At 53.7% G+C, this 27,250-nt stretch overlaps 2 protein-coding genes across 4 annotated transcripts; one reads left to right on the top strand and one right to left on the bottom strand.

Moving 5' to 3' along the window:
* RASGRP4 (RAS guanyl releasing protein 4) lies at positions 1-20,500 on the top strand. 3 transcript variants are annotated; one of them, XM_012436145.3, is made up of 17 exons: positions 2-169; positions 4,532-4,716; positions 5,726-5,831; positions 5,956-6,018; positions 6,973-7,104; positions 7,221-7,374; positions 8,981-9,154; positions 10,666-10,782; positions 12,729-13,004; positions 14,343-14,423; positions 14,533-14,637; positions 14,781-14,899; positions 14,997-15,141; positions 16,960-16,996; positions 17,100-17,234; positions 17,351-17,463; positions 18,553-20,500. In XM_012436145.3, exons 1-17 carry the CDS (start codon positions 147-149, stop codon positions 18,607-18,609), a joined length of 2,022 nt encoding a protein of 673 aa, XP_012291568.2. In that variant the 5' UTR covers positions 2-146; the 3' UTR covers positions 18,610-20,500. The 3 variants fall into 3 exon arrangements, with proteins under 3 accessions (XP_012291586.1, XP_012291568.2, XP_012291577.1); XM_012436154.3 differs by lacking the exon at positions 8,981-9,154; XM_012436163.3 differs by lacking the exons at positions 8,981-9,154; positions 10,666-10,782 and having other exon boundaries at positions 1-169.
* FAM98C (family with sequence similarity 98 member C) lies at positions 19,890-25,489 on the bottom strand. Its single transcript, XM_012436175.2, has 8 exons — positions 25,425-25,489; positions 25,157-25,305; positions 24,949-25,083; positions 23,843-24,045; positions 23,520-23,597; positions 23,306-23,422; positions 22,342-22,509; positions 19,890-20,807 (listed from the first exon to the last, which is right to left on the bottom strand). Exons 1-8 carry the CDS (start codon positions 25,487-25,489, stop codon positions 20,664-20,666), a joined length of 1,059 nt encoding a protein of 352 aa, XP_012291598.2. The 3' UTR covers positions 19,890-20,663.
* Between the last annotated feature and the right edge of the window lie 1,761 nt (positions 25,490-27,250).

A 27,250-nucleotide genomic window follows, 5' to 3' on the forward strand; every position in this document is an offset into this window, starting at 1 on the left:
TGGGTGGGGAGGGGCAGTTCCTCTTTCCTTCCCAAGCACCGAGGAGGCCCCAGCTCCCTAGGGGCTGAGAAGCTGGAGTCCTGGGGAAGGGGAAGAGCTGAGCCACAGTCTTGCAAGACCCCCGCCCTCCTCCCTCCACAGGAAGCATGAACAGAAAAGACAGCAAGAGGTAAGAGGACCCTCCCCAGGGAGCCCGGCAGCACCCTGAGGCCTCCCTCTGCATGGGAGGGCTGCGGGGAAATCTCACCACGGGGTAGGATGTCTGGCTCCTCTGGGATCCGGCGCAGGGGTGTCAGGTGGATGCTTCAGGGAGTCTGGAGCCAGTGAGGGCTGCAGGCACTTGTAGGTGGCATCCGTGTCGTGTTGCCCCTGGAGTTTGAGCTGCTTGGGGTCCCCTTCCCACTCTCTGTCACCCCACCTCCATCCCTGGCCTGGGCTGAGTGTCTCTGCCCTCCCTGGGAGCTTCCTGGTTCCCCATCCCCTACTGGACTGGAAACTCCAGGCTCCTGCAGGGTCCTGCCCTAGGAGAGGGGAGTGTGACATGGGCCAAGGCGGTTCCCCTGCCTCTTAAGCCACTCCTGGGGCTGTTCCGGACCCCTGCAGGGGGCTGCAGGATGGGGCCTAGTGGCTGGCCGTGTAGCCAGTTCTGACATGGGCTCCTATCTCTTTGGCAAGCTGGCCCTTCTGTCCCCATAGAGGCAGATGGTGGCTGGCTCCCTAGCCTGGGTAGCTCCTCCTGCCATCCCCAGCACCACTCTGATGGGCAAAGGGCTTTCCTCTCCACCCGGCAGTTTAGTGGTAGACAGCTGGCTGCCTCACTTCCTGGCTGTGTGACCTTAGGTAAGTCACTGAACTGCTCTGTGTCTTGGGTTTTACTTATGTCAATAGAATAATCATAACCTCCACCTCGGAGAGACCTGTAAGTACTCAGTTAGACAGTCTAGACCAGTGGTTCTCAGACTGCAGCAAGCCTCCGAACTGTCGGGAGGGTTTGTAAAATACAGGTTGCTGGGCTTACCCTTAAAGTGTTTGATTTTGTAGGTCTGGGTTGGGACCTGAGAATCTGTATTTATATCCAGTTCCCAGGTGATGTTTTTGGTACTAGCTGGGTACTCATACGTAGGGAAACACTGATTTAGTTAAAATGTTCCCTCCTTGGCTTAGTACACATTTAATACTTTAAAACATCCCTGTTGCGGGCCGCGGTGGTGCACACCTGTAATCCCAGCACTTTGGGAGGCCAAGGAGGGCAGATCACAAGGTCGGGAGTTCAAGACCAGCCTGACCAACATGGGAAAACCCCTGTCTCTACTAAAGATGTAAATATTAGCCGTGTGTGGTGGCACGCCCCTGTAATCCCAGCTACTCGGGAGGCTGAGGTAGGAGAACCACTTGAACCTGGGAGGTGGAGGTTGCAGTGAGCTGAGATCCTGCCACTGCAGTCCAGCCTGGGCGACAGAGCGAGACTCAGTCTCAAAAAAAAAAAAAAAAAAAAAAAAGTCCCTACTGGTAACGGTGGCTCATGCCTCTAATCCCAGCATTTTGGGAGGATAAGGCAAGGAGAACTTGAGGCCAAGAGTTCTAGACAAGCCTGGGCTATTTTATACTAACATACATATTTTATATATATATAAAATATAGTGAGACTCCCATCCACACTCACACACAAAATTAGCTGGGTATGGTGGTGCACACCTGTAGTCCCAGTTACCTGGGAGACTAAGGCAGGAGGATCACTTGAGTCCAGGAGTTCAAGGTTATATTGAGCTTTGATTACATCACTGTACTCCAGCCTGAGAGACAGAGCAAGAAAGACCCAGTCTAAAAAAGGGTAGAGGTGGGGGCCTGGCATGGTGGCTGACAGCTATAATCCCAGCACTTAAGGAGGCAAAGGTAGGAGAATCGATTGGATACAGGAGTTCGAAACCAGCCTGGCCAACATGGTAAAACCCTGTCTCTGCTAAAAATACAAAAATCAGCTGGGCGTGGTGGCACGTGCCTGTAGTCCCCAACTACTTGGGAGGCTGAGGCAAGAGAATTGCTTGAACCCAGGAGGTGGAGGTTGCAGTGAGCTGAGATCACACCACTGCACTCCAGCCTGGACGACAGAATGAGATCAAAATCCCTGGGGAAGGTCCAAGGATTATCCTCATTTTTCCTTTGAGGAAACTGAGCCCCTGAGAAATTAAGTGACAAAGGCACATTAACACAAAGTCACAACAGCTGGCAGAAATTTCTGGATTCTACTTTCGTCTGAAGGCTAGACTTAGCTCTCTTCCTCCTCCCACCATACCTGCCTCTCCATTCCCTGGGAGGTACCAGGCAGAGGGAGGATTATTTTCACAGCTTCCTTGAAGCTGCCTCAGCCTCAGGAACCTCTCAACTAGCTCTTAGGAGCCCCAGAGAAGGCCACTTGGCATTGGTATTTCCTCTCCAGTCCCAAATCTGGGCACCCAGGCCGCAGGCTAAAACTGCAGGTCCTGTCGGAGGCTAACTTGGGGGAGGGGCCTGTCACCTTAGTGGAGTGAAGGTGTGGGAGAAGGGGAGAGACGAAATCCAGGGGGTCTCCCTGCAGGAGTCTTGCTATTTTATTTACTAATTTATTTATTTTGAGACAGAGTCTCACTCTGTCACCCAGGCTGGAGTGCAGTGGCGTGATCTCGGCTCACTGCAACCTCCACCTCCCAAGTTCAAGCAATTCTCCTGCCTCAGCCTCCTGAGTAGCTGGGACTACAGGTGGCCACCACCACACCCAGCCAATTTTTGCATTTTTAGTAGCAACAGGGTTTTACCACGTTGGTTAGGCTGGTCTCTGACTCCTGAACTCAAGTGATCTACCCTCCTCGGCCTCCCAAAGTGCTGACATTACAAGCATAAGCCAGGTCTCTCTTTTTTATTATTATTATTATTATTATTATTATTTTTGAGACAGAGTTTCACTCTTGTTACCCAGGCTGGAGTGCAATGGCGCGATCTCGGCTCACCGCAACCTCCGCCTCCCGGGTTCAAGCAATTCTCCTGCCTCAGCCTCCCGAGTAGCTGGGATTACAGGCACGCGCCACCATGCCCAGCTAATTTTTGTATTTTTAGTAGAGACGGGGTTTCACCTTGTTGACCAGGATGGTCTCGATCTCTTGACCTCGTGATCCACCCACCTCGGCCTCCCAAAGTGCTGGGATTACAGGCGTGAGCCACTGCGCCCGGCCTATTTTTATTATTTTTGAAACAAATCACTCTGTCACTCAGGTTGGAGGGAAGTCATACAGTTTTGGCTCACTGTAGCCTCTACCTCCCTGGTTCAAGTGATCCTCCTGCCTCAGCCTCCCGAGTAGATGGGATTACAGGCGCCTGCCACCATGCCTGACCAATTTTTGTATTTTTAGTAGAGAAGGGGTTTCACCATGTTGGCGGAGGTGGTCTTGAACTCTTGGCCTCAAGTGATCCACCTGTCTTGGCCTCCCAAAGTGCTGAGATTACAGGCGTGAGCCATCACACTGGCCCAGGAGACTTGCTCTCTTGAGGGCTGGGGGAGGGAGGAGGATTGGGTGTTGGAGACCAAAAGGAGCCCTGAGGATATGGGTCCTGAAGGCAGGTCCTCCCATGCCTCTGCCTGGGGAGGACAGCAGAGAGCCCAGGCATCTTCTCCCACGATTCCCTGAGAGGCCAGGAGTAATCCCGGGATCTGCCAACAGGAAGTCTCTTCCAGGATGCCTTGGAAGCAGTCAGGAAGTTGGGGGCAAGGCCTGGGGAGGGAGTTCTTATCATTCCCTCAGGGGTCCTGAATGGTCCTGGGGGTGTTCTGCTGTGATTCCCTAGAGGATTCAGAGTCATCCTGGGCAGCCTTTTTGGCACCAGGGACCGGCTTTGTGGAAGGGGGTGGGGATAGTTTGGGGATGATTCAAGCTCATTACATTTATCGTGAGCTTTATATCATTATTACATTGTAATAGATAATGAAATAGTTATACAGCTCACCATAATGTAGAATCAGTGGGAGTCCTGAGCTTGTTTTCCTGCAACTGGACGGTCCCATCTGAGGGTGATGGGAGACAGCAACAGATCATCCGGAATTACATTTTCAAAGGAGCCGATACCTAGATCCCTCGCATGCATGCGCAGTTCACAATAGGGGTCAAGCTCCTGTGAGACTCTATTGCAGATGCTGCTCCCGACAGGAGCTCAGGCGGGGATGCTCGCTCACCCCATGGCTCTAACAGGCCACGGACTGGCACCGGTTCGTGTCCCTGGGGCTGGGGACCCCTGGTCTTGAGGATCTTCCCCTCTGATTCCCTGAAGGGAGCAGGAGTAGCCCTAAAAATTTGTTTGTCGGGGAGGGCTCCCATGATTCCCCTAGGGATCTGGAATGTTCCTGGGGGTTCTCCCATGAGTCCCTGGTAGGTCAGCGGTAACCCTGGGGCTTTGCCTCTAGGCAGCCTCTCCCATGGTGCCTTGGGGCATTGGGGTCAAGAGGAATTCTAGGGTCTGCCTGAAGGAAGGGGCTCCCATGACTCCCTGGGGGCTGTGCCCGCAGGAAGTCCCACCAGGAATGCACCGGAAAGACAGGAGGGCGGGGCCGGCCTCGCCAAGCACGCCGCCACAAGACATGCCCCAGCCCCCGGGAAATCAGCAAGGTCATGGCTTCCATGAACCTGGGCCTGCTGAGTGGGGGCGGCTGCGGCGAAGATGAGCTGCTGGAGAAATGCATCCAGTCCTTTGGTGAGTGTCCTCTCCCCAGCAGCCTCCCCTGCCCTAACCTCAGCTCAGCACCTGCCTCTCTTCGCCTCAGTTTTTGCAGGCAAAATGAGAGCAGGCTGGGTGGAATGAAACTCAATCACTACATTAGAGATAAGAGAAACACCTGCTTTTCTTCTTTCCTGAAATGAAAATATATACATATATATGTTATATATGTATTTATATAAATTTTTTTTTTTGAGACGGAGTCTTGCTCTGTCACCAGGCTGGAGTGCAGTCGCGCCATCTTGACTCACTGCAACCTCCGCCTCCCGGGTTCAAGCGATTGTCCTGCCTCAGCCTCCTGAGTAGCTGGGACTACAGTCACCATGCCTGGCTAATTTTTGTATTTTTAGTAGAGACAGGGTTTCATCATGTTGGCCAGGATTGTCTCCCTCTGACCTCATGATCCACCTGCCTCGGCCTCCCAAAGTGCTGGGATTACAGGCATGAGCCATCTCACCCGGCCATATTTTTTCTTTTTCTTTTGAGACAGAGTCTTGCTCTGTCACCCAGGCTGGAGTGCAGTGGCCCAATCTCAGCTTACTGCAACCCCCACCTCCCGAATTCGAGTGGTTCTCCTGCCACAGCCTCCCAAGTAGCTAGGATTACAGGTGCCCACCACCATGCCCAGCTAATTTTTGTATTTTTAGTAGAGACGGAGTTTCACCATGTTGGCTAGGCTGGTATCAAACTCATGGCCTCATGTGATCCGCCCGATTCGGCCCCCCAAAGTGCTGGGATTACAGGCGTGAGCCACCATGCCTGACTGGTCTGGTGCTATTTCAGTCTTCAACAAACCTTGCCAGGGGTGATGCTGCCTCATGTACAACACAGATAAGGAAACTGAGGCAGGCTGCCTGTCCATGGTCATGCCGGAGATCACTGTTAGAGCTGGCCTTTGAACCAGGCATTCTGGCAGGATCTGGAGGCTGCATTGTGTATTGCCTGAGGGCCATTCTGTCACAGAGTCCCCCTCCTTCCACCCCAGACTCAGCTGGCAGCCTGCGCCATGGGGACCACGTGCTCAACATGGTGCTAGCCATGCACAACTGGGTGCTGCCCTCTGCCGACCTGGCTGCCCGCCTGCTGACCTCATATCCTCCGAGACTGTGAGCTATGGGTGGAGGGCGAGGGACAGAGCCCTGAGAGCCTGGGCAATGGGAATGGGGAGCGGGCAGGTCACAAATCCTGGAGAACAGCACCTTGACCAGAACTCAAGTATCAGAAGGCCACAGGGGATGCCCAGGAGCTGAGGCGGCTGCAGATCTGTCACCTGGTCAGGTAGGGCTGGGCCAAGATCCCCACTCTCAGGACCCAAGACTTCCATCCTGCTGCCCCCCAAAAAACATTCCTCAGAGACTCCCCGGTCCAGTTCCCACAGACCCAGTCAGCCCCACAGGCCAAAATCCCACTTCTGAGACACCCCTGGCTTGGTTCCTAAGACTCTCTCAGTTCTGTTCCCTAGAACTCCCACTTCCTTTCTGGTTTTTTTTTTTTTTTGAGACAGAGTCTCATTCTGTTGCTCAGGCTGGAGTGCAGTGGCTTGATAGCTCACTGGAACCTTGGCCTCCCAGGTTAAAGCAATTTTCCTGCCTCAGCTTCTCGAGTAGCTGGGATTACAGCCATAAGCCACCATGCCCGGCTAATTTTTTTGTATTTTTAGCAGAGATGGGGTTTCACCATGTTGGCCAGGTTGGTCTTGAACTCCTGATCCACCCACCTTGGCCTCCCAAAGAGCTGGGATTACAGGCGTGAGCCACTGCACCTGGCAGAACCCCCACTTCCTAGAGACTCCCCCCTCACCAACCAGTGAATCCCATAGACCCTTCTAGCTGGTACCCAGAGGCTTCCAGCTCTGATCCGCAAAACCTCCACCTCCCACAGATCCCAGCCTAGCCCCTAAGACCCCCTCATTATGTCCCCCCAAAAATCTCACCCCCAGAAGCCCCCAGTCTAGTTCCTAGGACCCTCTACTATCCTGTTTCCCAACAATCACACTCCGATAGTCTCCGAGGTCTGTTTCCCACAGATACCCCTAGCCTGTGTTAAGAGACCCCCATCCTCCTCCAGAGATTCCCCAAGCCTGGTGCCCCTCCAAACCCCAACCCTCCAGGGACCCCCGCACACATTTAGAGACCCCTAGCTCAGCACCTAGAGATTCTTCAGCCCAAAAAAACCCTTGTAGAGACCTTGGCCACCCCCAGCCTCATCTCATCATCTCCAAATCACTCTCAGGTACTGGCTGACCCAACACCCTGAAGTGATGCACCAGGACCCCCAGCTGGAAGAAGTCATGGGTCGTTTCTGGGCCACTGTGGCCCAGGAGGGCAACTCGGCCCAAAGGAGCCTGGGGGGCTCCTCTAACCTGTGAGTCAGCCCTGTGCCCCACTCTTCCCTGCCCCATCCCCATTCTGCCATCTCCCTCCACACCCCAATCCCTCCACTGTGAGCCACTCCAATACGCTGCCCCTTTTGGCCCCCAGCCTGAGCCCTGGTGGCCCTGGGCCCCCACCCCCCATGAGTAGCCCAGGCCTAGGCAAAAAGCGCAAAGTGTCCTTGCTTTTCGACCACCTGGAGACGGAGGAGCTGGCTCAGCACCTCACCTACCTGGAGTTCCGGTCCTTCCAGGCTATCACGGTGAGGACCCCCTCCAGTCCCTGTCCCAAGCAGGGGAGAGACTGGGGTGGGGTAGGGATTGGCTGGGGCAAGCCAGGACTGAGGGAACACCTGCATGGTCATTCAGCAGAGATCTCAGTCTTAAACTGTCAAACCTGGGTGCTAGAGGGTCCAGGAAAATGAGTTAAGGAGGCCGAGGCGGGTGGATCACCTGAGGTTAGGAGTTCGAGACCAGCCTGGCCAACATGGTGAAACCCTGTCTCTACTAAAAATACAAAAAGTAGCGGGCGTGGTGGGAGGCACTTGTAATCCCAGCTACTCGGGAGGCTGAGGCAGGAGAATTGCTTGAACCTCAGGAGGCGGAGGTTGCAGTGAGCTTAGATCATGACACTGTACTCCAGCCTGGGCGACAGAGCAGGACTCTGTATCAAAAAAAAAAAAAGAAAGAAAGAAAGAGAAATAATAAAATGCTTATTGCAGTGATTGGCACTTAGTAAGTGCTCAAAATATATTATCATTGATTCAATAAGCATTTAAACTTATAGTACCTCAGTTTCCTCATCTGTAAAAAGGGGATATGAACAGTTCCTGCCTTGTAGGAGCAATGCCTGGTCCAGGGTAAATGCTATCTGGTTGAACCATTTGAAATTGACATATGTTGCCTACCCCAGGGTCAATTTTGAGTGCTTCAGTGTCTTAGCTTTGCCATCTGGTTATCATCATTTCGAGAAGGTGGGGATCTTGTTCTTTCATGTGAAAATTTCCTGAGTGTGTGTGTGTGTGTGTATGTGTGTGCATGTGCACACACGCGCACACGGATATACTCAGTGTAGTGGATGTGGGTATGAAATGAACACTCTTTGGGCAGAACAGATAGAGGTTGATCTCAAGTCATCCTCCCCATCCTTCCCTTTGCTGACTGTATACTAGTTAGCTGTACAGTTAAGAGTATATAGACTCAGTTCCCGCCCTGGGCAAATTACCTATCCTCTCTGTGCCTCAACTGTCTAATCTCTAAAATGGAATGATAGTCACCTCATAGAGTTATGAGGATTAATTAATATGATTACATGTCAAATATAGTGCCTGGCTCTCTCTCTCTATATATATATATTTATTTATTTATTTTATTTTTTTGAGACAGAGTCTCGCTCTGTCATCCAGGCTGGAGTGCAGTGACGCGATCTTGGCTCACTGCAGCCTCCACTTCCCAGGTTCAAGTGATTCCCCTGCCTCAGCCTCCCGAGTAGCTGGGATTACAGGCATGTGCCACCACACCCAGATAATTTTTGTATTTTTAGTAGAGACGGGTTTTACCATGTTGGTTAGGATGGTCTCCATCTCCTGATCTCGTGATCCACCCGCCTCAGCCTCCCAAAGTGCTGGGATTACAGGTGTGAGCCACTGGGCCCGGCAGTTCCCGGCTATATTTAAATATGCCATGCCTCCTCAGTTGGGAAAGGACCATGGTAACGTCAGGGACGTGTAGCTGCCGTGGGGGTGGGGGAGACAAAGGTCACTCGGGGTAGACCAGGCTAGGACATCAGAGGTCTTGACTACTAGTGGATGCCATGGAAGGGCAGGGACTGAGCGCTACGGCCCGCCTTGACACCCACCTCGCTCCCAGCCCCAGGACCTGCGGAGCTACGTTTTGCAGGGCTCAGTGCGGGGCTGCCCGGCTCTGGAGGGCTCTGTAGGTCTCAGCAACAGCGTGTCCCGCTGGGTGCAGGTGATGGTGCTGAGCCGTCCCGGGCCCGCACAGCGCGCACAGGTGCTGGACAAGTTCATTCACGTGGCACAGGTGAGGCCCGCCCTGTGGGGCTGCGAACGCCACTGCACGCAGCTACCTGGCCCTCTGCCTTCCAGGCCCTCGACCCCATCTCCCTCCTCCCTCTTATCTCCCGCCTCCGCCCCCGAGGCCACAGTCCGGGTGTTCCAACCCAGGACGTAACTTCTTTGGCCTTGATGCTACCGTCCCACCCAACGTGGCCCCACCCCTTGGCCCTAGCGACGTGACATGCTCCCAACCCCTATGCCCGAATATTCTATCCCCAGGTCAATGAGAGTGTCCCTTTCATGCCCCACCTTTGTGCCATCCTCCACCGAGGTTTCGATTCCCAGTCCGCGGCCCCAGCGGTCGCTTCGGGACTGTGCCTCGCTCCCCATGGCGTCCGGTCTCTCCCTGCCCCGCCCCGCCCCATCGTGTTACGCCCCTCTCTCCCCCTCCCTTCCCCCTCCTTTCCGGACTCCTTCCCGCCCTTCTGGGGAAAAGGGAAGCCCTCCGCCCGCTGTGGCCGCGCCCCCTTGCGTATTTCCACGAAGACCAAGACCACACCCTTCCTCTGACATCTTCCCCGGCTCGCTTCCTCCTGCAGGGCCCCTTGGACCTGGGGGTCCCGGCGTCCGCCTGGGGCCTGCTTGGTCTGAGCATTTTCCCTTCCTCCCTGGCTCCACTCTCTCCACAGCAACCTCCGCCCAAATTTGTAGAAGGGAGAGCGAGGGAATTCCCCAGCTGCCCAGGTGGCCCCACACCTGTCTAGCATCTATCTGACTCCTCCGCATCTCTCTGGCCCTGTGACCTCTGCCTCGCTCTCAGCTCCTGCCCAGAGCCTGCGCCTTCTTGTCTCCCTGCACCTGTCCGACTCTCAGACCCCCAGATGCCTGACACCCTGATGTGTCTGAACCCTCCCCACCTGTCTGACACACACCTGTCTATTCCCCAAATCCACCCAACTTCCCATACTTCTTGCCTCCCCAGATTTTCTTTTGTTTTTGTTTTTGAGATGGAGTCTCACTGTCGCCAGGCTGGAGTGCAGTAGCGCGATCTCGGCTCACTGCAACTTCCACCTCCCAGGTTCATGCGATTCTCCTGCCTCAGCCTCCTGATTAGCTAGGATTACAGGTGTGCACCACCACACCCAGCTAATTTTTGTATTTTTAGTAGAAACGGCGTTCCACCATGTTGGCCAAGATGGTCTCCATCTCTTGATCTCGTGATCTGCCCGCCTCGGCCTCCCAAAGTGCTGGGATTACTGGCATGAGCCACTGCACCTGGCCAGATTTTCTAACCTCACATCAGTCAATCACCAGCTTGACCCTCCTGGCTCAGATAACCATCTGACACCCCCATGAGGCCCACGCGTTGCACGTCTGACTCCTGCCTTACACACCCCCCTTCTCTTACCTGCCTCATCCCCACACTGCTTCACACCCACACATGCCTGGAACCCCAACTCAACTGGGAAGCTGTCATCTGAACTCCCAACTTGCCCATCCTCCCGTGATGACCCTGTGTCATGCTTCCCTTCCTAGAGGCTCCACCAGCTGCAGAATTTCAACACGCTGATGGCGGTCACGGGGGGCCTGTGTCACAGTGCCATCTCCAGACTCAAGGACTCCCATGCCCACCTGAGCCCTGACAGCACCAAGGTGAATCCCCACTACCCTCTCCAAAGATCCAAGTTGTCAGCTGTCCTGAACCCGCACACCTAATTCCCAAGCCCTGTCCATCCCTGCCCAGGGGCCCTGGAACCCACATGAAGTCCTTGTTCCTCCAAATCCCAGACCTCCAGGCTCTGCTAGCATTCCTCCTCCCTGGCATCCATCCACCCATGGTGCTGACCCCTCACTTCTCTCAGCGTGTCTGGTCCTGAGCTGGACTATGAGGGAGACAGATAGGAGAGAGGCTAGCAGAGAGCTTTGAAGTCCCCATGGGGAGGACTGGCTGAGGTCAGAAAATGGCAGGAAATTAGGCCGAAGGTGCCCTGGGAAGATCCTCTTGAGCCTTGAAAGCTGGGCTAAGCTAGGGAAGGTGGAGAGTGATGACACACCTGTGATAAGATCTGGCTTTTTAAGAAACAATTATAGGCTGGGTATAGTATAGTGGCTCACACCTATAATCCCACAGTTTTGGGAGGCCAAAGCAGGAGGACTGCTTAAGTCCAGGTGTTAGAGACCAGCCTGGGCAACATGGTAAGACCCCATCTCTACAAAAAAATATTTTTTTTTTGAGATGGAATCTCTCTCTTGTCACCCAGGATGGAGTGCAGTGGTGCGATTTCAGCTCACCGCAACCACTGCCTCCCAGGTTCAAGCGATTCTCCTGCCTTAGCCTACCAAGTAGCTGGGATTACAGGCAGGTGCCACCATGCCTGGCTAATTTTGTATTTTTAGTAGAGATGGAGTTTCTCCATGTTGGTCAGGCTGGTCTCAAACTCCTGACCTGTGCCCACCTAGGCCTCCCAAAGTGCTCGGATTACAGGTGTGAGCCACTGCACCCAACCTAATTTATTTTTAATTTTTTTTTGGCTGGGCAAGGTGGTGAAACAGTCTCAAAAAAATAAATAAAAATAAATAAATTAGCCAGCCATGGTGGCCCATGCCTGTAGTCCCAGCTACTTGGGAGGCTGAGGGGGAGGACTGCTGGAGTCCAGGAGTTTTTCATTGTTGTTGTTATTGTTTGAGAAGGAGCCTCACTCCATCTCCCAGGCTGGAGTGCAGTGGCGCAGTCTCGGCTCACTGCAGCCTCTACCTCCCAGGTTCAAGCGATTCTCCTGCCTCAGCCTCCTGAGTAGCTGGAATTACAGGCCTGTACTATCAGGCCCAATTAATTTTGTATTTTTAGTAAAGACAGGGTTTAACGATGTTGCCCAGGCTGGTCTTGAACTCCTGACCTCAGATGATCTGCCTGCCTCAGCCTCCCAGGCATGAGCCACCATACCCAGCCATCAAGCCCGGGAGTTTAAGGCTGCAATGAGCTGTGATCATGACACTGCATTGCACCCCAGCCTGGGTGACAGAGTGAGACCCTATCTTAAAAAAAAGAGGTCTGGGCATGGTGGCTCACGCCCGTAATCCCAACACTTTGGGAGCCCGAGGCAGGTGGATCACCTGAGGTCAGGAATTCGACACCAACCTGGCCAACATGGTAAAACCCCATCTCTACTAAAAATGCAAAATTAGCCAAGTGCAGTGGTGCATGCCTGGAATCCCAGCTACTCAGGAGGCTGAGGCAGGAGAATCGCTTGAACCTAGGAGGTGGAGGTTGCAGTGAGCCGAGATCACGCCATTGCACTCCAGCCTGGGCAACAAGAGTGAAACTATCTCAAAAAGAAAGAAAGAAAGATAAAAAAAATCATTTTAGCCAAAGAATGGGGGATTGTGGGACTTCTCTGAGATGGGGACGCAAGAGGAAGAGCAGTTTGGGGGAGATGCTGAGAGCAGTGTGGGATACGGAAGGGCTCAGGAGGTGTCCAAAATGCCACTGGGTCCCTGAAGGCCTCGAGCCCACCCAGGAGGCTGCTAGGATACCCACCAGGGGCGCAGGGGACAGGAATGCCCTGATAACTCCCCAATTCTGTGTCCCTCCTGCCCAGGCCCTGCTGGAGCTCACTGAGCTCCTTGCCTCCCACAACAACTACGCCTGCTACCGCCGCACCTGGGCTGGCTGTACAGGCTTCCGGCTGCCTGTGCTGGGTGTGCACCTTAAGGACTTGGTGTCCCTACATGAGGCACAGCCTGACAGGTTGCCTGACGGCCGCCTGCACCTATCCAAGCTGAACAGCCTCTACCTGCGGCTGCAGGAGCTGGCAGCCCTCCAAGGGCAGCGGCCACCCTGCAGTGCCAACGAGGACCTGCTGCACCTGCTCACGGTGAGCCCCCCGCCCCGCCCAGTCTGGGCTTCTGAGGGTACTGAGACGTACGGTCCTAGGCGTGAGGGTCTCCAGGACCACGGTAGAAAAGTGCTGCAGTCCACGGGCTTTGAAGCCAGAGCTTCCAGGTTTTTTTCTAGCTGTGTGATCTCAAGTCACCCAACCCTTAGCCCTCAGTTTCTTTATCCGCAAAATGGGAATAATAAAACTACCCACTTCAGAGGGTGCTTGGAGACAACCAATGACATCATTCAAAGAAAGTCCTTAAGACAGTATCTAGCAGGGCACAGCGGCTCATGCCTGTCATCCTAGCACCTTGGGACACTGAGGTAGGCGGATTGCCTGAGATCAGGAGTCTGAGACCAGCCTAGGCAACATGGCGAAACTCCATCTCTACTAAAAATACAGAACAATTAGCCAGGCGTGGTGGTGCATGCCTCTAGTCCCAGCTACTTGGAAGGCTGATGCATGAGAATTGCTTGAACCTAGGAGGTGGAGATTGCAGTGAGCCAAGATCACGCCACTACACTCCAGCCTGGGTGACAGGGTGAGACTCTGTCTCAAAAAAACAGTATATGGAGCAGAGGGAGCTCTATTCTATATTCTATATAAGTAACAGGTTTTTTTCCCACTTCCCCTAGTGACTCAACTATCCATTGATCTGAGCTCTGGAATTGCTTTGGGGGTTCACATTCTTTTTTTTTGAGACTGAGTTTCACTCTTGTTGCCCAGGCTGGAGTGCGGTGACGCAATTTCACCTCACCACAACTTCTGCCTCCCAGGTTCAAGCAATTCTCCTGCCTCAGCCTCTCAAGTAGCTGGAATTACAGCAGTGTGCCACCACACCTGGCTAATTTTGTATTTTTAATAGAGACAGGGTTTCTCCATGTTGGTCAGGCTGGTCTTGAACTCCCGACCTCAGGTGATCTGCGCACCTTGGCCTCCCAAAGTGCTGGGATTACAGGTGTGAGCCACCGCGCCTGGCCTGGGGTTCACATTCTTAAATCCCAAGGTTCTGAGCTTCTCATGCTGATAGCCCCAAATCTCAAGATTTGACATATCCAAGAATCTAAGCAAAAGGCTAACAACAATTATTCATCATTGCCTACGTGCCAGGTACCTCATTCTACCTTACAACCCTATGAGGTTGGGACCCTTACTGTGCCCATTCTGTGGATTGGGAAACTGAGGCCCAGAGAGGTGGGGTCACTTGCTCACTGTCCAACAGCAGTAATGCTAGGATTTGACCCCAGGAGGGGCTTTGGGAAGAGCCTGGGAATGGGTGTGGGGCCAGGCAGGGCTGTAGACAGGCGGAGCTGTAACACCCGTCTGCTGCAGCTCTCCCTGGACCTCTTCTACACGGAGGACGAGATCTATGAGCTTTCTTATGCCCGGGAGCCACGCTGTCCCAAGAGTCTGGTGAGACCCAATCCCTAACCTGGGACCCCTCCCTCCCCGCCCCGCCAATCACCTCCAACTCCCCTGAGCCTGTGCAGTGGCTAACTCTGCCCCTCTGTCCCTGCCTCAGCCACCCTCCCCCTTCAAAGCGCCTCTGGTGATGGAGTGGGCCCCTGGTGTGACACCCAAGCCAGACAGGGTCACACTGGGTCGGCACGTGGAGCAGCTGGTGGAGGTGAGGAGGGGAGGGTGGCCTGGCCGCCAGGAGCCTGGAGGGAAGACATCTGTAGAACACTGAGCCTGGAGGTGGGGACTTGCAGCCCTGGGGAGCGTAGTTCCATGACTGGGCCTTATCTGCTTCCCCACCCTCCTCTGAAGTCCGTGTTCAAGAACTACGACCCTGAAGGCCGAGGAACCATCTCTCAGGAGGACTTTGAGCGGCTCTCAGGCAATTTTCCCTTTGCCTGCCATGGGCTTCATCCGCCCCCACGCCAAGGGTAAGTGGTTCTGACTCCTGGATCCCCCGAAGATGAGGACACTGGGGTCTGGGGGAGATTGGGGCCAGTCGTGCTGAGGCTCACTTTCTGCCCCCAGGAGAGGCTCCTTCAGCAGAGAGGAGCTGACAGGGTACCTGCTCCGGGCCAGTGCCATCTGCTCCAAGCTGGGCCTGGCCTTCCTGCACACCTTCCATGAGGTCACCTTCCGCAAGCCTACCTTCTGCGACAGCTGTAGTGGCTTCGTGAGCACTCTGCCTCATCACCACCCTTAGGTTCCATCTGTCCTGGAGCCGGCAGCCCCCAAGCCCCAGTTAACCCCCAAATTCCTGAAATCCTCCAGCCTCGAATTATCCTGTTTCATATAAACTCTAAACACCAGACATTCCCTATATCCTGGATAGTCTCCAAATGCCAGATAATCCCCACCCACAGAAAAATCACTGAATCACGGATAATGTCTAAAACTCTGGATAGGAGGCCAGGAACGGTGGCTCACGCCTGTAATCCCAGCACTATGGGAGGCTGACGTGGGTGGATTGCTTGAGCTCAAGAGTTCAAGATCAGCCTAGGCAACATAGCGAGACCCTGTCTCTATTAAAAAAAAAAAAAAAAAAAAGAGGCCGGGTGCGGTGGCTCACGCCTGTAATACCAGCACTTTGGGAGGCTGAGGTGGGTGGATCACCTGAGGTCAGGAGTTCGAGACCAGCCTGACCAATATGGTAAAACCGCGTCTCTTAAAAATAAAAAAATAAAAAAAATTAGCCACACGTGGTGGTGGATACCTGTGACCCCAGCTACTCGGGATCACAGAATTGCTTGAACCCAGGAGGTGGAGGTTGCAATCAGCCAAGATTGCACCACTGCACTCCAGCCTGGGTGACAGAGGGAGACTGTGTCTCAAAATAAAAAAAAACTTGGATAATCTCCAAAACTGGATAGACTATGTTCAAACAGCATCATTCTCCGAATCTCTAGACTCCAGTTCATTCAAACCCTGAATAATTTCCAAATTCAAGATATCTTCAAACTCTGGCTAGTGGATCAGTCTTTCAACCTCTAACCCGAGACTAATTCACAAACCTTGGATTACTTCCCACATTCATTTATTTATTCACAAAATAATTACTGGGCACCTCCTGTGTGCTAGGTAATCCAAGGCCCTGGGGATACAGCAGGAATACAGCAGATAATTCCTGGCCATAGAATTTGCGTTTTAGGCCAGCTGGGATTACTTGAGGTCGGGAGTTTGAGACCAGCCTGACTAACATGGAAAAACCCCATCTCTACTACAATTACAAAATAAGCCAGGCATGGTGGCGCATGCCCATAATCCCAGCTGCTCAGGAGGCTGAAGCAGGAGAATCAATTGAACTCAGGAGGCTGAGGCAGAAGAATTGCTTGAACCTGGGATGGTGACCCTGTAGTGAGCCCAGATCGTGCCATTGCACTCCAGCCTGGGCAATGAGAGCAAAACTCTGTCTCAAAACAAAAAAACATTTGCATTTTAGTAACTCAAAATTTTAACTAAATCTAATATCCTAGATGATTCTCTAAACTTGAGATAATCTCCAAGTTTCCTTTATTTATTTTGTTAAGAGATGGTCTTGCTCTGTCACCCAGGCTGGAGTACAGTGGTACGATCGTGGTTCACTGTAGCCTCCAACTCCTGAGCTCAAGCAATCCTCTCCCTTCAGCTGATCCTCTTACTTCAGCCTCCCAAGTGGCTGCGGCCACAGGTGTACGCCACTATGCCCAGCTAATGGCTAATTTAAACAATTTTTTTGTAGAGATGTGGTCTCCCTATGTTGCCCAGGCTGGTCTTGAACTCCTGGACTCAAGCGATCCTCCCACTTTGGCCTCCCAACCTCCCACCTTGGCGTTTCGAAGTGCTGGGATTACTGGCATAAACCACTGTACCCCACCCACATTCCTTTAATTCTAATTAAATCTCTAGCCTTGAGAATTTCAAAACCTGGGTAGCTTCCACACTTCCACTCCCCAGCTGCCCTGCCAATCCACAGCCCTCCCTCTCCATAACCTTTTCTGCTTTCTCTTCCCAGCTCTGGGGTGTCACCAAGCAAGGCTACCGCTGCCGGGGTGAGTGGGGCATCAGCAAGTGGGAGGGAAGCCTTGGCCCACAGGCTGGAAGAATGGACGGCACAGATTGGACCCCTGGCCATTAACTGCTGCCTTCCCCCAGAGTGCGGTCTGTGTTGCCACAAGCACTGCAGAGACCAGGTGAAGGTGGAGTGTAAGAAGAGGCCAGGGGCCAAGGCCGATGCGGGGCCCCCAGGAGCCCCTGTCCCACCCACACCAACTCCCCACACCAGCTGTGGTAAGACCTAGAACACCATAGTGCTGGGAGGGGGGCTGGGGAAGGAAGGGGGTTAAGTCCAAGGTCACGAGGCCCTTCCTGTCAGACCCACACCCCTTCCATCTGTTCACAAACAGGCTCCGAGGAAAATCTCTCCTACACACTATCCCTGGAACCTGAGACTGGGTGCCAGCTTCGCCATGCTTGGACCCAGACTGAATCCCCACACCCTTCCTGGGAACCAGAGATGGTGAGGAGAAACTGCCCTTACCCCCACCTGGATACAGGGGACACAGGCCATTGGCCTGGGGGAGACTGGGCAGATTTGGAGACCCACAGGAAAGTAAAAACATGCAGAAGTCCTTGACTGCTGGGGTGGGAGGGTATGGATACTGGTTGTTATTATTATTATTATTTTTTGAGATGGAGTTTTGCTCCTGCTGCCCAGGCTGGAGTGCAGTGGCACAATCTGGGCTCACTACAAGGTCATCCTCTCAGGTTCAAGCAATTCTCCTGCCTCAGCCTCCTGAGTAGCTGGGATTGCAGGCATGCGCCACCACACCTGGCTAATTTTGTATTTTTAGAAGAGACAGGGTTTCTCCATGTTGGTCAGGCTGGTCTCGAGCTCCCGACCTCAGGTGATCTGCCTGCCTCGGCCTCCCAAAGTGCTGGGATTACAGGCGTGAGCCACTGTGCCCGGCCTGACACTGGTTAATTTTTAATGCTGATAGAAAAATAGGCCGGGCATGGTAGCTCTTGTCTGTAATCCCAGCACTTTGGGAGGCCAAGGAGGGAGGATCACTTCAGGTCAGAAGTTTGAGACCAGCCTGGCCAACATGATGAAACCTCATCTCTACTAAAAATACAAAAATCAGCTGGGCATGGTGGCAGGTGCCTGTAGTCCCAGGTACTTGGGAGGCTGAGGCAGGAGAATCACTTGAGCCTGGGAGGTAGAGGCTGTAGTGAGCCGAGATTGCGCCACTGCGCTCCAGCCTGGGCAACAGAGCAAGACCCTGTCTCAAAAAAAAAGAAAAATAGAAGTTTCAACGTGTTGGGGGTGGGGTGGGATGATAACCACTAGGAGAATAGAAAAAAGGATTCTAGCCAATAAGATAGCAAGAATAAACCCAAATATATCAGGAGCTACCGTAAGTGTTAACGGAGTCAACACCACTGTTGGAGAGCAGAGACTCTCAGATAGGGTTACAAAAAGGGTTCCACAGGGGACATTCATTCATCTGGGACTTACCAGTCTGGGCAGGGCAGTGTTCCTGGCAGCGAAGCAACTCCTAGACATAGGCTCCCCACATCATCTGACGTCTTCCTTTCCTCCTTCCAGGTGTCCTGCCCAGTAATGGACCCACCATCAACCCCATCCTCCAAGCTGGATTCCTAGGCATCTCTTGGTCTCCTCTCTCCCTCACTCCCTTCCCCAGTCAGTCCTGAGTCCTGCTGTCAGACTCTGGCAGGGCTCCCAGAGGTAGGACCCCCAGAGGCATCCGCCTTCCCATCCACACTGCCTTCGGTGGCACGTCCGTCATCATTTTCCCTGGAAGTGACTTTCCTCTCTTGCATGGTGGTGGATGCTAATCCTCCTCCCTTTCCCTGCACTTAGTATCTGTGCAGCTCTGTGTTGGACACATTTAGACTCAGGTCTCATTTCACCAACTCCCTAAATCTCCATTTCACAGATAAGGAGACTGAGGCTCCCCGAAGTTAAGCCAAGGTGGCACAGTTCCCAAGGGCTAGAGGTAGATTCAAACCCAGGTCTTCCGTCTGCTCTAAAACTGAAGCTCCTGACCAATATGCTATGGGTCGGCGGGGGGGTGAGGATAGAGCAGGTCTCTGGGATTATACAGTTGGGAGAGAAAGCTGGGTAGTAGGTAGAGCAGGCAACCAATGGACACCTCGGTGAGATCACATCCATCCTCTGCTCAGGGGAAAAGCTAGAGTCCCCACTGTGGCCCACAAAGCCCCATGTGATCTGCCCCCATCACCCCTCCAGCCTTGCTTCCCACCCCTCACCTCTCTTCGTCCTGCTTCAGCTACACTGGCCTCAACGTACCCTGAACGTGCCCCAAATACTCCTACCTCAGGGCCTTTGCACTGGCTGTTCCCCTGCCTGGAATGCTCTTCCCCAGAGGCCCGTCTGGCCCCCTCTTTGGAACTGTGCTCCAGTGGCACCTTCTCAGTGAGGCTTCCCCTGACCATAGTCAAGATGCAAGTCCCCCGTCCCCTCCCAGTTCTGATCCTGCCTCCATGCTTTATTTTTTATTTTTATTTTTTGAGACAGAGTCTCGCTTTGTTGCCCAGGCTAGAGTGCAATGGCACAATCTCAGCTCACTGCAACCTCTGCCTCCCTGGTTCAAGAAATTCTCCTGCCTCAGCCTCCCGAGTAGCTGGGATTACAGGCATGCACCACGACATGGGGATAATTTTTGTATTTTTAGTACAGATGGGGTTCCACCATGTTGGCCAGACTGGTCTCAAACTCCTGGCCTCAGGTGATCCACCCACCTCGGCCTCCCAAAGTGCTGGGATTACAGGCCTGAGCCACCGCGCCTGGCCCCTGCTTTATTTTTCTGCACAGAACTTTCCCCATCTGACAATCTATACTTTTTCCCTCTATCTTGCTTAACGTCTGTCCTTCCTCACCAGGAACATCAGAACATCAGCTCCAGGACAGCAGAGATTTCTTTTTTTATTTTTTGAGATGGAGTCTCACTCTGTCGCCCAGGTTGGAGTGCAGTGGCACGATCTCAGCTCACTGCAATCTTGCCTCCCAGATTCAAGCAATTCTGCCTGCCTCAGCCTCCTGAGTAGCTGGGTTACAGACGCCCACCACCACGCCTGGCTAATTTTTGTATTTTTAGTAGAGACGGGGTTTCACCATATTGGCCAGGCTGGTCTCAAACCCCTGACCTCATGATCCGCCCACCTCAGCCTCCCAGAGTGTTGGGATGACAGGTGTCAGCCGCTGCACCCGGCTGAGAGTAGGGATTTCTATCAACGTCTTTCACTGCGGCATCCCCAGTGCCTAGAACAGGGCTGGCAGGTGGTAGGCGCCTGACAGATGTTTGTCCGATGCCTGAGTGTCTCCTTACCCATGCCCAAGGCACAAGAAAGACGTGCTTTAGGGCAAAGAACTTTGAGGGTCAGAGCAGCAGGGGCCCATTCAGACCCAGGGAGCAGAGACACCCCCAACCCCTTCACAAACCCAAGCACCCCTGACTTGGCCCCCACAGAGGTCCTATAGCGGTCATAAATTAAATTTATTCTCCAGAGAACATGGCTTTTGGTATTGACGGGTGCATGGGAGTAGGGCATGTGGGGCCTCAGGAATAGGACATGAGGGGCCAAATACCAAGGAAAGACTTAAACCGACTCCCCAGATGACCAACGGCATTAGCATCTCACGGAGGACCCCCGCCCCCGCCCACCAGTCCCCCTTTACTTCTTCTTCTTCTTGCGGCCCCAGCACTGGGGGCCTGTCTTCCGTCTGCCTCCACCCTCTGTTCGGCTCCTCCAGGTGGGCATGGGAGCCTCCAGCTCATTTGGGCGGCCCCCCCGGTCTGGAACGTTGCCCATAAGCACCTGAAAGTTTATGAGATTTTGAGTTGCAGAGGAAAATAGTATCCTGGACAAGGGGGCCACAGAAGAAAGGGAACAGCATAAGGCTGAAGAAGGAAGGCAGATGGTGACTATTTGAGTACAGTGGCTGGGCGGGGGTGAGGGATGAATTAGTGGAAGAGACAAGCATGAGCTTTTTTTTGGTGGGGGACACAGTGGCCCAGGCTGGAATGCAGTGGTGAGAGCAAGGCTCACTGCAGCCTCTGCTCCTGGGCTGAAGTGATCCACCCACCTCGAGTTCATTTTTCTTCTTAACTTAAATTTTGCCTTAATCTTTGCTGTGCTAGACTTTATTCCCCAATACTCATTTTACTTAAGACTGCTTAAAGAAGTATGTGGCTAGATACCTAATTACTAAAACAGAGGGCATTTCTTTTTTTCTTTCCTTTTTTTTTGAGACAGAGTCTCACACTGTTGCCTGGGCTGGAGTACAATGGCGTGATCTCAGCTCACTGCAACCTCTGCCCCCCGGGTTCAAACGATTCTCCTGCCTCATCCTCCTGAGTAGCTGGGATCACAGGTCCCCGCCTCCATGCCTGGCTAATTTTTGTATTTTTTAGTAGAGACAAGGTTTCACTATGTTGGCCAGGCTGGTCTCGAACTGTTGACCTCGTGATCCACCCACCTTGGCATCCCAAAGTGCTGGGATTACAGGCGTGAGCCACTGCACCCAGCCCACAGAGGGGTTTCTGTGTGGTTTTCTATTTTATTTTTTTGAGACGGAGTTTTGCTCCTTTTGTTCAGGCTGGAGTGCAATGGTGAGAACTCGGCTCACCATAACTTCCACCTCCCAGATTTAAGCAATTCTTCTGCCTCAGCCTCCCAAGTAGCTGGGATTACAGGCATGCACCACTATGCCTGGCTAATTTTGTATTTTTCATAGAGACAGGGTCTTGGCTGGGTGTGGTGGCTCATGCCTGTAATCCAAGCACTTTGGAGGCCAAGGCGGGCGGATCACCTGAGGTCGGGAGTTGAAGACCAGCCTGAACAACATGGTGAAACCCAGTCTTTATAAAAAAAAAAAAAAAAAAAAAAAAGATTAAAAGAAAGAAAGAAAGGAGACAGGGTCTCTTCATCTTGGTCAGGCTGGTCTCAAACTCCCAACCTCAGATGTTCCGCCCACCTCCGCCTCCTTTAGTTCTGGGATTACAGGAGTGAGCCACTGTGCCTGGTAGTATTTCTTTAAAAAAAAAAAATGGTTAAAAAAAACCACAATAGATACTGTGAGGTGATGGGGAAGGATTTTAAGCCCAAGCTGGAGAAGTGGCTGGGGGCTCAGTAAATAGTTGGACTTTGTTTTCAAATCATTATGGAGCTATAGAAGCATTCTGAGCTGCGGAGTCCACAGTCAAGCTTTTGTGTGAGAGAGGTCCTTCTGGCTGCTGTGTCTAGTGGGTGGATTAGAGGCAGTGAGTCTGAAGCCTGGATCGGAACAGAGGCTGAAAGGCCAATCTGAAGGCCAAGGATGCCAGGGCCCTCCCCTACCCCAGATGCTCACCTTGTTGATGGCACAGCAGGTCCCTCTGCGGACAGCCACACTGGTGGCTGGGACGAGACGAGACAGATCGGCTCGGGCAGCCAGGACATGTGCGAGGGAGATGTCCGATTCTGGGGTGAGAAACTCTCGAAGTGGGATCAGCACTGCCCTCATGGCTTCTCCTTGGGCCTGGAGTGGTGAGGAGGTACAGGGAAGGTCCCCAGGTGGGACCTGTCATCTTGGAAGTATCACTTCCCCACTCAGGACTTCACTGCCCACAGCTCTCAATATATATATATATTTTGAGGTGGACTCTCGCTCTGTCTCCCAGGCTGGAGTGCAGTGGCACAACCTCGGCTCACTGCAACCTTTGCCTCCAAGGTTCAAGCCATTCTCCTGCCTCAGCCCCCTGAGTAGCTGGGATTACAGGCACCCACCACTATGCTCGGCTAATTTTTGTATTTTTAGTAGAGATGGGGTTTCACCATGTTGGTCAGGCTGGTCTCGAACTCCTGACATCAGGTGATCCACCCACCTCGGCCACCTACAGTGCTAGGATTATAGGCATGAGCCACCGCGCCTGGCTAAATATTTATTTTTTGAGACAAGGTCTCACCGTCACCCAGCCTGGAGTGCAGTGATGTGATGGTGGCTCGCTGCAGCCTCAATCTCCTGGGCTCAAGTGATCCTGCTGCCCTGGCCTCCCAAAGTGCTGGGATTACAGGCATGAGCCACTATGCCTGGCTCTGCTCATATCTCTTAAAGATGGGGTACACCTCTGAATATACTCCCAGCTCAGAGCTGGGAATTCAACAATACCCTGGGGCCCTGAGATTCCAGCATCCCCAAACCTCAAAAAATTCTAAAATGGTCACAGCCTCAGAACCTCCAGAGGGTAATAACTCCTGGCCCTCATTCCTCCTCCCTGCAACTGCAGCCCCCCACAACTGGGCCTCTCCAATTCTGCCCGGTCCTCTGCCCACACCTCTGCCCGGTCACTCCAGTGGAAAGCAGATGTGGTGAGGTCAAGGCGCTTGAGGAGGAGACAGCGGCGGCAGTGGTACTGATCTCTCAGGCTCTGGGACAGAGACTCCAACGCTTCCTGGGAGAAAAAGTCTCAAGGTCAGGCTAGGGGTCCCTCTCACTGCCACCTCTGATGAGGACACAGTTCACATTCAGTCAGTCACACACAGTCTTACCCATCTGGGTGCATCTAGTGAAGAGCGGAGGAGGGGCTGCAGGGACCCGGGAGGCAGAGAAGGCTGCAGCTCTGAGATCTGATGAAAGAAGAAGTCAGAGGCCAACTGGGACAGGGAGGATGGAACCCTCTGTAAACCCAGTTCCCCACAGCCCTGAGGCCATAGATGCAAGAATGGCAGTCACAGCTGCAAAAAGAACATGCCAGTAGTTGGAACACTCCTTCCAGAGGTGTTAGGGAGAGAGGACCCGCTCCCCCGCCGCCCCAGGGAAAGTGGGGTAGCCCAGAAGGCAGGGGAGGGTGAGAATTGTTCTGACTCTCTACCTTAGCATGCAACTCCTGCAGCAGCTGGCTGGCGGGGGTCCCTGCTGCAGGTCTGGGCAGTCCCAGGGCTTGGAGGGTAAGGCCCAGTTCCTGGACCATGCCAGTTCCCTCCACCCCTTCACCAAGGGGTGGCCTAGGACTGGGATCCAGCAGAGAGCGCAGGCGCAGGAGGCGGGTGGCTTGGAGTTCTGAGCAGAGAAAGCCTGAAAGTAGGAAACCCGAGCTGTGCACTCAGGGAGGCTGCTAACCCATCCATCCATCTTGGTCAAAAAGCTCCACCGGCTTGAAAACCTCCACCTTTGGCCAGGCACAGTGGCTCATGCCTGTAATCCCAACACCTTGGGAGGCTGAGGCAGAAGGATTGCTTGAAGCCAAGAGTTCAAGACCAAACAGGGCAACGTAAAGAGACCCCATTTCGTTTTAAAAAACAAAAAAGCCTCTCTACCTTCTAGTCTGGCCTACCTAAAGCCTTGGTTCCGCCTCCAGTGTAAGCCCCACCCTTAAGACCCTGTCCCCTCCTCCGAATTCGACTCCTGCCTACTTCCAAACGCCCTCCTCCTAATCCAACCCACTTGAGCTCCCAGATCCTCCAATTAAAATTCTACCCCCGGGCCGGAAGTGGTGGCTCCTGCCTGTAATCCCAGCATTTTGGGAGGCCGAGGCGGGCAGATCACCTGAGGTCAGGAGTTGGAGATCAACCTGGCTAACAAACTGAAACCCCGTTTCTACTAAAAATACAAAAAATTAGCCGGGCGTGGTGGCACGCGCCTGTAATCCCAGCTACTCGGGAGGCTGAGGCAGGAGAATCGCTTGAACCCGGGAGGCGGAGGTTGCAGTGAGCCCAGATCACGTCATTGCACTCCAGTTTGGGCAACAAGAGTGAAACTCTGTCTCAAAAAATAAATAAATAAAAAATAAAATTCTAACCCCGCCTATCTCAGAGAGTCCTCTGCCCACCCCAATATGCGCACCCCACCCACCTCGTACCCTCTGGGCCGCCCCAAAGTTCTGACCACGCCCCCTTGGGAACCTCGATTTTCCCTAAAAAGTCGGAGCCCCCTGCTCCTGAGGCTGTGGACTAGCCACTTCCGCACCCCAGGACTCACGCAGCAGGCGCAGGCTGGAGCCGGGTTCCCGAAGCTCAGCCGCGCCATCCCCACCGCAGAGCGCGCGATCCGGACAGTGCAGCTCCCGCAATAGGTGGCCAAGCTGCCGCAGAAAGTCCTCCTCCGCGCCGGGGCCTGCGGGGACAGGGGCGTCACGGCGCGGTGGCCCCGCGGCGGGCCCCCTGCCACCCTCCCGCTCCGTGCATACCGTCGCCGGCGCTCAGCACCTCGGCGTCCGCCTCTCGCTGCTGCTCCAGGGCGCCCAGCGTCGCCAGCTCCGCCGCCAGCTGCGCGCACAGCGCCCTGAAGTCTGGGCATGAGGCGTCCCGCGACGCCAGCCCCGGGACACCCCCATACCTGTGGGGGCCGAGGTAGCGGGAAGGGGCGGGGAGGTCACTGAGAATCCCTTTCTGTCGACGTCCAGGGAGCAGACCTGGCCTTCCTGCACCCACCAGCCTCACCGCACACTCTCTTACCCTAGAGCCAGCAGGTCCCGGGCCACCGCGGCCCCCTCCCGCGCTTCCACCTTCACCCCCTCCATGAACGCGTCACCTCGGCGCCAGGCGCGCGCCCCCTGGCGACCGGCGGCAGGCTCCGCCCCAGAAGCGCCGCGCGCACGGGCTCCCAGCGTCTGGCGGTACCAACCAATCGGCATCTTCCCGCGCAGGGACTTCGGTGCTCCCATTGGCTCAGGAGGACGCCGGACCCGCCCCCCCGGTCCGCCCGCCCCGCCTCTCGAGTAACCTGTCGGGGTTCTAGGGACCCCCCTTCCCCGGCGCTGTAAATTGCGGTGTGTCCGGATCTCAGCTGTTACAAGCTGGCCGCGGGTGTCACTGCTGCAGGGACATCAAAACAACTTCGGTTTCCTTTTCCTTTTCCTCCCTCAGTTGTCTTCTGCTGGTGTTTTGTTGGTTTGTTTTTGAGATAGGTCTCGATCTATCGCTCAGGCTGGACTGCAGTGGCGCCATCACGGTTCACTGCAACCCCGACCTCCTGGGCTCAAGACAGCCTCCCGCCTCAGCCTCCCAGGTAAATTTTTTAAAAGTAGTCAGGCTTGGTGGCTTGCACCTAGTAGCTGGGACCACAGGCGCAAACCACCACGCTCTGCTGATTTTTGAATTTTTTTGTAACGACAAGATTTCCCCATGTTGCCCAGTCTAGTTTCCAACTCCTGGGTTGAAGCGATCCGCCTGCCTCGACCTCCCAAAATCCTGGGATTACAGGCGTAAGCCACCGCGACCGGCCAATTTTGTTGTTGTTGTTTTAAAGTTTTGTAAAGGCCGGGCGCAGTGGCTCACGCCTGTAATCCCAGCACTTTGGGAGGCCAAGGCGGGCGGATCACCTACCTGAGTTCAGGAGTTTGAGATTAGCCTGGACAAAATGGTGAAACCCCATCTCTACTAAAAATACAAAAATTAGTGAGGCGTGGTGGCATGCGCCTGTAGTCCCAGCTACTTGGGAGGCTGATGCAGGAGAATCTCTTGAACCTGGGAGGCCGAGGCTGCAGTGGGCCGAGATCAAGCCACTGTACTCCAGCCTGGGCAGCAGAGGGAGACTCCATGTCAAATACAATAAAATTTTGTAGAGGGGAGTCTAGCTATGTCGCCTAGGTTTGCCTCTAACTCCTGGACTCAACCAATCCTCCCTCCTCCACTTCCCAAAGTTTTGGGATTACAGGCTTGAGTCACTGTGCCTGGCCCTGTCCTCTGCTCTTAAAGCAGCCCAGAGGGAGTGGTGTTCACTCAACTCTGCCCAAAATCCAAAACTTCCTCCCTCCTTCCACCTCAGGGTTTGAATTATGTAAGGGATCTAGGAATCCCGGCACACCCCTCACACACCAGGCCCTCCTCATCCATCACAATGTGCCTGTTTGGGCTTCACTCCTCTCCCTTCCAAGCCTTGGAGTGAGCAGGTGCAATGCACCACAGTAGTTGAGAGATTACACCCTAGGGGTCAGGCAGACAAGGGTGAGGGTTTGATTCCGTTACTCAGCAGCTCCGTGTTCCTACCAAATTGCTTCCCATCCGTATAATGGGGATAATAGTACCTACCTCTTAAAGTTGTTGCTGAGGATTAATTAGAGTTTCATATATAAAAAGCGCTTAGCAGATATATAGGGAGTACTTAAGAAAGAATAACTAATATATATATATCCATAGCATTTAATGTGTACTATCGGGCAAAGCATCTTATCTCTTTTACAGAGGAGAAAAATAAGTTTGAGAGAAGATAAGTCACAGAGTGAATTCATGGTGGTGCCAAGAAATGAAGGTAAAATTCCAAATTCTATGCTTTCAAACCA

Source organism: Aotus nancymaae, unplaced genomic scaffold (assembly GCF_030222135.1).
Source record: "Aotus nancymaae isolate 86718 unplaced genomic scaffold, 86718_ANA_hifiasm-v0.15.2.pri h1tg000028l, whole genome shotgun sequence".
NCBI classification, from domain to species: Eukaryota; Metazoa; Chordata; class Mammalia; order Primates; family Aotidae; genus Aotus; species Aotus nancymaae.

Bases quoted from the DNA above. Each gene is read 5' to 3' on its own strand.
- RASGRP4 (XM_012436145.3), top strand. From the start codon at position 147: ATGAACAGAAAAGACAGCAAGAG. The intron at 6,019-6,972 runs GTAGGGCTGGGC...AATCACTCTCAG, and splicing joins CAGATCTGTCACCTGGTCAG to GTACTGGCTGACCCAACACC. The intron at 7,375-8,980 runs GTGAGGACCCCC...CCTCGCTCCCAG, and splicing joins GGTCCTTCCAGGCTATCACG to CCCCAGGACCTGCGGAGCTA.
- FAM98C (XM_012436175.2), bottom strand. From the start codon at position 25,489: ATGGAGGGGGTGAAGGTGGAAGCGCGGGAGGGGGCCGCGGTGGCCCGG. The intron at 23,423-23,519 runs GTAAGACTGTGT...TTTTTCTCCCAG, and splicing joins CACTAGATGCACCCAGATGG to GAAGCGTTGGAGTCTCTGTC. The intron at 22,510-23,305 runs GTGTGGGCAGAG...TCACCACTCCAG, and splicing joins ACTGGAGTGACCGGGCAGAG to GCCCAAGGAGAAGCCATGAG.